Raw genomic sequence first — 12,305 nt, 5'->3', positions numbered from 1 at the left:
CCTTTTTTTCCAGTCTATCTCAAGACCCGACAATGCTTAGTTATGAGGGAGATTCATCAAACAACAAGACCTTCTGTCACTGATTTTCAGTCCAGCTTTCGTGGCATATCTCAGCCAGTTTTTACTTGACAACTAAAATCTTTTCTGGTGAAGCTTCAGTAAAATGTAGATGAAGGGCAGGATGCATCTTTCACGCCCTGTGTTAGATTTGTTGGACATTTTCCTGTTTTTTTAGGGACACCACTCTCAGATACTGTAAATATGCACAAAATACAGAAATATATAATTTTTTGGGGGTAATATTTCTATGGATATTCCCTTATTAGTACAAAAATACTATTTTATACATGTCAAACTGACATGTATAAAATTTGAGATAAATATCTCTTTAAAACAGATTGTAAAAAGGTACCTAAAGACTATTTAAAAATATGTTGTTTGCAAAGTTGTTGGTTGTGTGTAGATACAACAGGCTGGCTGATTGGGTGCCTTTTTATGTTTAAATGATTTATTGTAAGAATCTTTGAAATAAATCTCTGAATAGACTTTCAAAAACCCTCAAAAACTATTCAGACCACTTTAAGATTGTTTTAAAAAGTCAAGCTCCTGCAATCAAAGGTTTAAAGATGAAAATATAATTAATACATATTATTATTTAACAGTAATATATATTAATAATATTTACATCTTTAAACACAATTTCCCCTCTATTTTGGGTTTGGTCAATTATATCTCCCTTTAAAAATACCAATTGGTGTTGTATTGTACATTGTTGGAAAGCCTGAATAGGCACCTTTACTACAAGGTATAACTTGTAAAGATTGTGTTTTTAATATATTATATTATATTATATTATATTATATTATATTATATTATATTATATTATATTATATTATATTATATTATATTATATTATCATTTGAACGCTTATTTTGAAAACAAGATCAAACCGGAAGTCAACTTTCCCAGCTGTACTCAAACAAAGCAGCGAGGGCTATGGTGGGAGAAGACGTTTAAAGACCTCCAGCGAGCTCGCGTGACAGTGCCAGACCTGCTGCGGTGTACCGTGTGATGAGAAGATGTCTGTGGACGAGGTGTACGTGTTCAGACCCTTCAAACTGATCGCTCTTCTCTGCGTCTTCCTGGCGCTGTGTTTGGACGTGGTGGCTCTACTGAGTCCAGCGTGGGTCACCGCCGACCATTTCTCCCTGTCTCTATGGGAGTCATGCTCCCAGTCCGAGGCTCGGCATCCCGCAGAGGAAGCTCAGTGGAGCTGCTTCTCCACCCTCACATCTGGTAGGAAGTAGCGCTTTGTTTTGTTATGGCACCTCCATAAAGTCTTAGCTATCTGTACTTGGAGCTGGGTGAGCTGTGTTGTTGAAGATAAAGGAATAAAAACAGAACCATAGATACTTCACACCGTTCTGATTTAATCTAAGCTAAGTGTTAACATGGTTTAGAAAACTACTCAAGTTTGAAACTGGTGGATTTTTATTTTTAATTTATTATATATATTTTTTTTCAGCGTAATAGTCTTTTATGGCAGCAATGAAAAGATCAGTAAAATCTTTCAGTCTGTTGGATAGTACATAGTACATGTTAGGCTTAAAAGACTAAAAGGTTACCTTGAGCTGTATTAACTATCCTACTTGCAGCCAGTACTTTACAAAAGTAAAATTAGTAATAACTATTTAAAAAAACTCAAGAATGAAAAGTATTAACTCAAAAGAAAAATAAACTGCTGTTATTGTCATTGCTGATGTATTACTTGCATCTGTTGCCCTCTTAAGAACAGATGTGTGAAAGCAGAAAGTAGTCAAATTAAATACTAGCAAATTCTGGCACCTCTGGCCATCATCATCCCACAGGAGGGGTATGTTATACTGTGGTTGGCCCAGTGGTCAGCAGCTGTGTCTCTCTTCCACTGCTAGATTTCCTGCGTTCATACCAGAGAAGTGACGTGTGGCAACACTAAAATACATTGTGATGCTCAGCACCAGCTTACTGCGTGTTTAGGAAATAACAGGAAAAAGAATAAGACGATCTGGAAACATGAATAATCCTTTTGGCTTTGAGTGTGTTTGAATAGACACAGTCACCATCAACCTCAGAACTCACCAGGTTCCCGTTTTTTTCCATGAGGAGTGTTTTTGCCCCCAACCCCCATCCTTTCCCTACCAGGCAAGTAAATCCATCTTAAATGCAGCAGATTTGGGAGCAGTTAGCTGGTGACTCGCACAATAAGTTGGCTTATGAACTGGAACTATGTCTCCACTGAAGATACAGTGGCTGTCTGTTAGAGTAGTAACAAAGAGAAGAAAATCAAATAATATTTTTGTTGTAACTTTTTCCCAAAACTATGACTAATGGTTTATATTTCAGCTCTTTGTAATGTTAACAGTACTGAGTAACTTCTGGAGCAGGTTAACCATCATCACACTTTCAGAGCTACAAAGAGGGACTCCCAGCCTTGGTGTGATGACTGACCGCTCTCAGATAATTGTGGAATGTGTCGGGGTGAATAGGAGGCGGGTTCGTTGCTTTGAGTGTGTGCAGAGCTCATTAAAACAACAGTGGAGGGGGTGCATTAAGGTTAAAGTTTACCAAAGAGGACTGGTTATCCACATATTCTTGTGTATCTTGAGCTCCCATTTATTTTTTAAGTCACATCATTCATTGGATCCAGATCAAAACAGAATAGCTTGCAGGTGACTAAAATAATAAAATACAATGTTATGACTGACAGCCTTAGAAACTGATGTAAAAACACACTTGTAATGTGAGAATGCTGCGTGCATGTGTGTGTGTCAAAACTTAAATCAAAACCACATAATGGATTAAAGATGGGAGAAGAATTGAGCTCAGATGTCAGTGATAAAGTGTTTTTTTTCTTTTCAGTAGCTCAGATTTTAAAACATGCCCAGCAGAATTTTTTCACTGAGCTTTTTTAGCTTTATTGAATTAAAATTCTCCTTTTGAGTCAAGTCTTTTAGCTGAGTTCTGACTTTACCAAGAGACATCACAGAGAAAATACAAAATGAAGTAAAATAAAAGGGAAAATGGAGGAATAAAACATTTTTCTGACACTGCTGAATAGAAGTTGGATTTAAAAAACAGTTATAAATATCCTGTTTAAACAATCTAATGTTGTGGAAGTCTTTCTAGGCAGAAGTCTTCTGCCTCAGAGGAAACGATGAGTTTTACTTTTCCAGGTTGGGTATGCTGGCATTTGTTTGAAATAAATACAGCAAATGTGTTTTTAAAAAGCCAGAACAAGATGGCAGGCCACAAGCACAAACTCATACTTCATGAACCAAAACGTTTAAGAAGAAAGTGCTAAACATACTGATTTCCATGTGCAGCTTGCAGAGCGTGGAAGAGCGTAGTACCACGACTTTGTCTGCAGCATAAACAGATTCCAAGTGTTTCAGAGCTTCGCTTCATACTTGGTTATTGTACCTCTAGCGGTAGTAGCAGCTTCATGTCTTCTCAGGAGTGATTTTCACCTCAGAAACATCCAAGCTAACCAGGTTGGAATTGGAGCATCAGTGCACAGCCATTTTCAGGTCTGTCTAGAGATCCTTTATTTAGTTGTGGGCTGGGTTACTCTTGGACTTTTATTAAGGTTTCCCAGAGGTATTCGGCTGTTTTCCTGGTGGTATGCTGTGGGTCATTTTATTGTTGAAGTGTAAACCTAAACCTCTGAGAATAGTGGCCAAATGGGTCAATCTTTTTATATCAGATCAGAGGACTTTGCTTGTCACGATCTAAGAGTTATTCTGGTGGCTTTTGGTAAATTCCCAGCAGGCTGCCATGTGACTCAGAGTGAGGAATGTCCTTTTGTAAGCTTCTCCCACCTCCACAAAAGAAGTTGGATTCTTATTTAAAGTAGGTTGCTGGTTATGTGTCTGATCAGCATCCTTTATTCTTGATTACTCACTTTGGTTGATCAAAGGAAGTCTGTGGTTCAAAACTTTATTTGGAGTCACATTAACTTTTGTCCCTTTAGATTTATTGTTTGACTGATTCACAGATGCATCCATGCTTGTTTTTTCTTCTAGTGTATCTAAATCTTTTAATTTATTTTAGTAAATTTTAGTGTTTTCATTGTTTTTTTTGTCTTAATTTCTTTTAGTGTATTCTATCTTTCTAATTCATTTATTGTATCTTGATCTTTTCATTTCTTTTAGTGTATTTTAATCTTTTAATTGCTTTAAATGTATTTTAAATTTCAGACATAGTAGTGTATTTTGTTTCTGAAGTTTTTTAATATCATTTGGAGTGCAGGATTTCTGGCTGTATGTGGGATGTCTTTGTCTCTGCACGTTCAACAATTATGTTTTATATATACTGCACATTGACAACTATGTTTTTTAATAATGTGCTATATAAATAAAGTGGACACCATCAGTAATGAAACCATATATAGTTAGATACATGTATTTTTATTTATGTCCAATAAGTCCAGTCAGGAATTAGTTGCATCTGAAGAAGGACAATTACAAATGTGGGATGCAGCTGATCTCAGTTTCAAGAGTTAAAACTAAGAACTAATTCTGTGAATAAGGGAATTGTTCAGTTCAGTTGAGCTGTATTTGTATAGCTCTAATTCACAACAAGGTCATCTCACAACGCTTTTGTTGAAAATCAGCCAACCTGTGCTGACGTTCAGTAACTGGAAAGTCTGTGTAATAGCAATAATGTTTGTTTAACCACGTTTCACTTTTTATTCTAATTACTGTGAGTTTGTAGCTTCTTGCTACTCGTAGTCCTGGTGGAGGTTTGAGCAGGTTTGAGTCTGTTCAGCTATGGGTGAAATTGTTTTGTGCTTGTCAACACAGCAGTTCAATTCAGCACCTCATTGTTGTGAATCAAGCCTTTGTTACAGACTGGGATGCTCCTCTCTAACCTGCTTGTATCCTGTCCCGCAGACTGGCAGATTGCCACCCTGGTGCTGCTGGGGGCCGGTGCTGTTGCAACACTGGTGGCCTTTTTGGTGGCCCTCATTTCCCTCTGCAGGGGGACACAGAGACAACACTACCGCATTGTAGCGGTCTTCCTCTTCACTGCAGGTACGTCCTCTTTCTCAACACATCTTCTTGAGATAGAAGCACATTTAGAAATGGAGAGCCACAGAAGTTTCCATACAGACTTGCTTTTTGCTCGCATTAAATAGAGGCATTGCAGAAATGACTGAATAAGGCTTGCTGGTTGAGCTCATTTTTCTGTGGTGTGGAATCTGCAGAGCTGCTGGCTCATAAGCCAACGAAAGCAGCCGCAGAATATCCAGACTTACCAACAAAGTGAAGTCACTGAGAGGGAAAAAAAAGCCACTAGAGACGCCTTACCCATCATCGGCTCACAGTTGGATTGCTGTTTTCGAATGCTTTGTGTGAAGGTCCTCAGGGTTTAAACCAAATTTTGCAACTGCAGAGGGAGGATCTAACTTTAAAATATATAATTAAGAAGACACATTCTTCCACGTACTGTGCTCCATAATAACTGACTTACAGCCTGTCTTTCCTTTTCTTTAACAGTGATGAATCAGTAACCACTCACTACCACAGTCCTCATCTCATACCTAGCTCCAGTTAAAACTGAATTCTATAAGAAACCAAAGTCTTTTGCATCACAAATGAACTTCTGTAGCGTTAGATCCTTTAGATTAACCTTAAATGCTTTTAATGCTTCTTTGCATTAGGAACAAAAGCAGAGACATACGTCCTGGTAAAAACCTAGAAAACCTTCAGAGTGCAGCAAAGGGTTTCTCCTTATGAAAACAAAAACTCTTTGCAATGCCAAACATTAAACCACTGTATTTATTTAAAAAAATTTTAAGAAAAAGACACAAAACTGTTTGCAAGAAAAAAATGACTAGAAATAGAATCTGTCCTTTGTATGTTTATTTGTACCTCATTGTATGGTGGTGTTTTATTCCGTCTTATGACCTGGCCTGGGACCACCGATGGAAATTAGCATTATTTGCTATAATCCAGCATTTCTACATAATGCTTTTTTGTACTGATGTTCATGAATTCACACTGTCCCAAGTGAATAAACAAATTAAATGAAGAAATTCCATAAATGAACCCTACATTTAACTGTCAAAGACAGCAACTCTCTTGAATGAAAGTTGATCAATTTTATTGTGTATTAAAAAATACATCCTCATTTTGAATAAGATGCCAAAGCCATGTTTCAAAAAGTTGGGAAAGGCACATGTTTACCTCTGTGCTGCATCTCCTCTTCTTTTAATAAATCTGTAAGTGCTTGGCAACTGACAAGATCAGATGATGATGATATAAAAGAGAAATACTTCCTCATTCTTGCCTGCTATATTAAGCTTTAGCTCAACAATTTAGTCTCTGATGTTTTTTCTTTTCATAATGCAACAAATGTTATCAAAGGGTGAGAAGTGTAGCACCTGGAGTCATATCTTGGAGAGGACCCACAATATTGTCACATGCTGAAGAAGGTGTTTTGACACTGTCTTGCCAAAACAAGCAAAGTCTTCTCTAAAAGAAACATGTAGTCTAGATGTAGTGTAATATTTTTTAAAGCTTGGATCTGTTGTTCAACATTACTGTCTTTACAGATATTACTTTAATAATGACATGTACACTAATGTATCCCAGTATCATATTTGCTGTTTTTTATCTGTGATAACAAACTGGATCCTCCCTCCCCCCTTTAGTCCAGATAATGCTCTGTTTATAATTTCCAAAAATGTTCATCTACAGAGTATTTACTAAGTCTTGGGTAGAGAAATTTAGCCATATTGTCCACTTTTTCCATTTATATTATGCATATGAAAAGATCAAAATCTTTGTTTTACATTGAGAAATGCTGCTTTTCGGAGTGCCTAACTCTGCCCCATATTTAACTTTGAAATGCTTGTTTATACCCTGATGTCACTGACCTTCTAACAATGAACCTAATCAGCTAGGAGAACCAAAGAGGTCATCATGACACTGCTGGTCAGCCAGTCAAGTAGTGGAAAGTTCCCATCAGGTGTGGCTCTTTCTAAATGTTTAGAACAACTTATCTTCCAGAGCCTGTATACATAGTGAAGGACAAGACATAATTTCCACCCGAAGTGTCAGTCTGTTGATGTTTTAAAAGAGAAGAGCAAGGTCGCTCTGTCTGGTCTTGGTGGCACAGCTGCAGCTCAGTGTTTCTGTGATTGTTGGGGCCATGATAGAGTATAAACTGAGAGAAAATGGTCACGAGTCTCCGTCCTTAAGGGTTGTGCAGATAAATTTGTGTTTTTGGAAGTAAAACTATGTGTTTAGTTTCCATGTATATGTGTGCAAACTGGTATGGACTCTGCAGATGCACATGCAGACCCATGCATGATGCATGATGCATGCTGCATGATTCATGCTGCAAGCTGCACGATGCTTGGGTCAGCTGTGCTGAAGCTTCCCATGCATGGGTATTTACTAGTCTATGGTGTTTTTGCAAAAGTATGGAACAGTTTTGCTCATCTGATGTGGAGCTGCAGCCCCACACCAAGCAAGAGTGGGGATATATTTTAGCCCCTCTTAAGTCTTTTTTATCCAAAGTAATTATAACCATAATTTTTTTCAGAAACAACTAGATATATTTAGACTATTGTTTAATAGTACAGTTAAATAAAAGGTTTTCAGTAAGGGTTTAAACTATGTTTCCAACCTTTTTGGAATCAGTGTTGTAAACTGGGTTTTAAATCATATATTTTAAGTAGCCTGAGAGTGTTTCCTTTGTTTTGAACCCCTGGTGCGTGCAAATACACTAAGTATATTTAAAGATCTATACTATATCCCAAAGTTGCTGTTGAAAGTAAATAGTTTATGTTATTGTGAAAATCTGCATGAAGTAACAACCTACCACTGAAGGAGATTTAAGAGGAATTGTATGTCTTGTTCTGTGTATGAAAACTTCAACCACAAAGGACCAGTGTAGTGGCTGTGGCTTGGACTATTATCCATTTTCTGAAAAGCGTGGGAATGCTGTGTTATCCTTTCCTGTGGGTAATTGCTTTAAGAGCCTTGCGAGGAAACAGTCTCCATACAGACGCACAGTCCTCAATAGAGCAGCAGCAAAAGGGCTGGACTGTTAAATGCCCCTCGGCAGTAGGACCATGACTGTATGGTATTTATTTTCTGTCCAGAAATATGACCTCAGCGGACAGCGAGCTCAGTCTGGCCTCCATCAACACAGTCACAGGCTTACCACCATTCCTCATGTATACCCACCTCTCTGTCCTGTAGGAAGGAAAGGTGGAGTCATGTTTACAGAAAGACTTTTCCTCCAGAGTCACCTAGCATACACAAAAAGGAACTGAAGCTGTTGGTTTGAAAGTAACCTGCCGCACACTTTTGATCATTTTATCATCTTTGGAAGGGTGTTATTGTAAAAGGCATCCTCCTAGTGTAGTGACTACTGTTTGCAATTGTTCCACACTTATAAAACTATAACACAAGTTGCCAAAATACTTTACTGTCACTGTTCAGAAAGAAAAGCGAGACCACTTAAAAAAGCCCTCGCTTTCCTCTAAGCAGGAATCCCGCTGGAATGCATTTCATTTGAAGAGTTTTCCTTGAAAAGCATCTTGTCTTTTCTGTGGAAATGTCAAACCAGATGAGAACTGAAAACATATTAAACCTAAAACAAATCTTTTAAGTCAAAACACGTTTCAGCTTGCTAAAAAAAAAAAAAAAAGTGTGGAAATTTCAACATTATTGCACATGCAGCAACGGCTGAAATAAAATAATAAATATAACCGTAAAAAAGACCAGAAAATATAAACCTGTGCATCTGTTACAGGCTCCTCACAACACTCCCTCATACTTACTAATGTCATCGTAGATCATGTGAAGCAGCAAAAACACTGTCATGAGGAAAATAACCATGTTACATAACCATTCATTGGTTGCTTGTAGAGACTGTCAGCACACTTTAAAAAAAAACAAAAAACACCTTCCTCCTCTTCTCTCTTCCTTCGGCTTTCATAGCCAGCTTATGACCTTTACAGTCATCTGGTAGCTGTCACATCTGTGGCGTCACACAAGCAAGGCCATTAATATCACATGTTTTGACTTGAATCATGAATTTTTATTCCTCAAAGCGGACAAATAGTCCTCACTGTAGTCTTAAAGGTGACCAGATAGAAGAAATGCAAAGACTACTGAAAAAGACAGATTCATCTTAAAATGAATTATTTATTAATACAAACATGAATCACATGAATTTTATAAATTTAGCCAGTAAGATCTGTAAAGTGTTTTTTTTTTATTCATATGGGGAGATTATGTCCTATAAAGTATCTATTTTATTAAAGTTGGAAGCAGTATACTGTAGAGCTATTATTTCAGACAATGTGACTTTTTACTGTGAGTAGTGTGATTACTGAGTGAGGATTCCTTTCATCACTGATGGATCAGAGTATTTTATCAACTTATTCAATCATATGGTCAGGGAGTGATGTTCTTAAGTTATATGAGAAAGGTGAAGCGCCTGTATGATTTTAAATGAGTAGGGGAAACAACCACTCATATTGGCCTCTATGTTTGTAGTGTCTCTGCAGGCCTGTGCTCTGGTCCTCTACCCAATCAAGTTCATCGATGGAACGGTTCTGCAGACCTATCACGAGTTTAACTGGGGCTACGGGCTTGGCTGGGGCGCCACCATCTTCATGTTGGGCGGAGGGATCCTCTTCTGCCTGCGGACGGACATTTACGAGGATGCTATGTACTAGTCGGTTTCCAGTCGCACTGCTGGAAATACTCACTTAAAACACAGAGACTTCACTTCACTCTGCACTCAGCCTGTATGTAGGCACAGACCCTATGTCTCAGTTTCTCCTGCTGTCCTGCTCTCTTGGTTATTTTTAGACCGGTTGTGAAGGCCTTATTTAGGCCAGGGCTATATGCGTAGAACAACCTCTGCCCTACACTGCCCATCTCTCAGCCATGCTGGTCTCGGGGGCGAGGTGGCAGTGCTAAAGCACAGAGAGCTTTCTGGACAGGCTTGAGTTGCTGTTGCTGGATGTTTCTACTGACCTGGAGGCCTTTTGTTAGAGAAAAAACAGCACATATCTGAATGTGCAGTGGCTGAATTTTTAACAGGACTGATTTATCTCCACATTTCCCTTTTTAAAATTTTATTGGTTTTTAGCTTTTCATGAGGATAAGCTTGTTGATAACATATTTATGGCATATTTTTCTGCTTTATTAACATTGGAAGCCTGAAGTCACTCCCTGTGTCTTAGCTCAAACTTATCTAATAAGTGTAAATTAGCCAACTTTGATATATGCTATTGAGTGTGTAGTTTGTCTGATGAAAACTGTAAATGTGTACAAAGTATTTCTACATAGAGGAGAATTCAGAATAAATAATGGTAGTTTTGGGAGCATCAGAAATGTTAATTGCTGTTTCCTATTTTTGTGTGTAGTATTTTGAAAATTGTGAGTCACAAAATGAACTTTTGGCCAAATTTTTAGAGCCATCACAGGTGCACCCTCCCCACACACACATACAATCTTTAGACTGGACAGCATTGAAACCAAAATGCAAACCACTTTCATTATCCGGAGCACACATTCCTCAGAGGAAGCCATCCCAGGCTATTTAAAGAGACATCAGCAGGTTATCCCTTAAGAAAGTATGTGGAAAATATGGAGCATTAAAGTAAAGAAAAAAGCATTTTATTGCTGACCACAAGAAGCATTTGCCAGCCATATTTTACTGTTGACTGATTTAAGCATTAGCTAGTATACTTTTTGTAATTAAGAGGCACATTTGCTCTGCATTGTCTTGTAATTTACCAATAATGTGAACAATGCATGTGAAAGCATCATTCATTAAAATACTTTCTTTTTTTATAAACTCAAACATTAAAAACTCTTAGGTGATGTCTTTGGCAGTTTATTTATACACTTTTAAGTAAGTGTGCCTGTGAGGTGCAAATTATTTTCCTGGTTGTATTAAACAGAAGGTGTTGCCACACTTGAGTTGACTGGTTAAGACACACTTTTTTTGCCCCACAGAGGTTAAACTTGGAGCAGCGGCTGAAGAATCGATGAATAGGGATAAACATTTCCCACAGGAGCAGCAGTGTGAAAACTCAGCAGCTGCTAACAGTATTTACACTACAATGAGCAGCTCCCAGGCAAAAAGAACACAAATTATTGCGCCATGTGAACCCAGCAAATGGCATCTTTGAGCTGCGCAAAGTTATGTTTTGAATGTATGAAACAGGAGATCAGTTTTTGTCTTAAATAGCTCTCTGGAATGTTAAAAATGTGATGTACTGATGTGAAGTCTTGCACTTAGTGTGTCCCTCTTACTGTGCATACATTTTTTTTTCTGATTTATTCATATATTTTAAAGTTAAATATTAGTGGTAAACATGTGAAGATTTTAAGAGAGAGCAAGTACAAGATTTATTCAGATTTACTTTAATTTTAAGTGGAAAGAACATTCATAACACTGAGGATTCACATACTCGCACAGCATTGCAGTTATTCCCATAATGAGCTCATATTTTTACCAGAGCTTGTGTTCTCTTCTTTTATTCAACAGAAAAACGTTGTAAAATACATTTAATTATGAATTTTGATGTGTTTAAAAGGTCAAAAGTGAAAATGCCAGTGGGTTGTTATGCTCCACACTCCACCCACACAGTTACTTCTATGCATGCATTACATCACAAGAGATATAAGCAACATATGCCTTTGGTTAGATATTTATGTATGCCTCACCAAAGACATTGTTCTTGTTTTTCTAGTAAATCCATGAGGCAGTTGCTAGACTACCCAGATTCATGAACGTTTATTTACCTGCTGCCACATTAACAGTCATCTTACTCCACCTAGTGGTCAGATTGACACACTGTCAATGCCTGGTTCTCTTTAAGGTAAACTATAGTAAGCATGCTGCAGCATTGTTGATCCAAATAGTGTTCCACTATTAGTTTTATTTTAATAATAATTAAAAAGAACCCAAATTTGGATAAATGAATGTTCAGTTGATTTAATTAATTAAGATCCATTTGAGCATGGCTAATTTAATTATTGCACCAAGTAAAGCACCAGACTGCAACAGGACTGGTCTGAATGTTTGCAATGATTAACATCAAGCCTAAATGGTGGGTAATTGATGGATATTTGTTATCTTTCTATATGCTAGATCCCCACAGTTGCACAACATACTCCTTTAAATACTTTAGTTGTGACCGTACCTTTTGCTCCTGCAGACGGAGATAAGCACAACTTAGAAAATATATCTTGTCACATTTGTTTGCATTGAAGATAATGTGCTCT

The 12,305-nt window shown here is 37.5% G+C and overlaps 1 protein-coding gene across 1 annotated transcript; it reads left to right on the top strand.

Annotated features, from left to right (window-relative positions):
* Nucleotides 1-961: 961 nt before the first annotated feature.
* Nucleotides 962-10,409, top strand: LOC121654928 (transmembrane protein 47-like). The gene is made up of 3 exons (XM_042009301.1): nucleotides 962-1,296; nucleotides 4,932-5,072; nucleotides 9,558-10,409. Exons 1-3 carry the CDS (start codon nucleotides 1,080-1,082, stop codon nucleotides 9,737-9,739), a joined length of 540 nt encoding a protein of 179 aa, XP_041865235.1. The 5' UTR covers nucleotides 962-1,079; the 3' UTR covers nucleotides 9,740-10,409.
* The last annotated feature ends 1,896 nt before the right edge of the window (nucleotides 10,410-12,305 follow it).

Source organism: Melanotaenia boesemani, chromosome 15 (genome assembly GCF_017639745.1).
Source record: "Melanotaenia boesemani isolate fMelBoe1 chromosome 15, fMelBoe1.pri, whole genome shotgun sequence".
NCBI classification, from domain to species: Eukaryota; Metazoa; Chordata; class Actinopteri; order Atheriniformes; family Melanotaeniidae; genus Melanotaenia; species Melanotaenia boesemani.
This window is presented reverse-complemented; position numbering and strand designations above follow the sequence as displayed.

What these genes read in the sequence shown, in the direction of transcription:
- LOC121654928 (XM_042009301.1), top strand. Translation starts at nt 1,080, where the DNA reads ATGTCTGTGGACGAGGTGTACGTGTTCAGACCCTTCAAACTGATCGCT. An exon ending in CTTCTCCACCCTCACATCTG is followed by an intron (nt 1,297 to 4,931) that starts GTAGGAAGTAGC and finishes CCTGTCCCGCAG; the next exon opens with ACTGGCAGATTGCCACCCTG. An exon ending in GGTCTTCCTCTTCACTGCAG is followed by an intron (nt 5,073 to 9,557) that starts GTACGTCCTCTT and finishes CTATGTTTGTAG; the next exon opens with TGTCTCTGCAGGCCTGTGCT.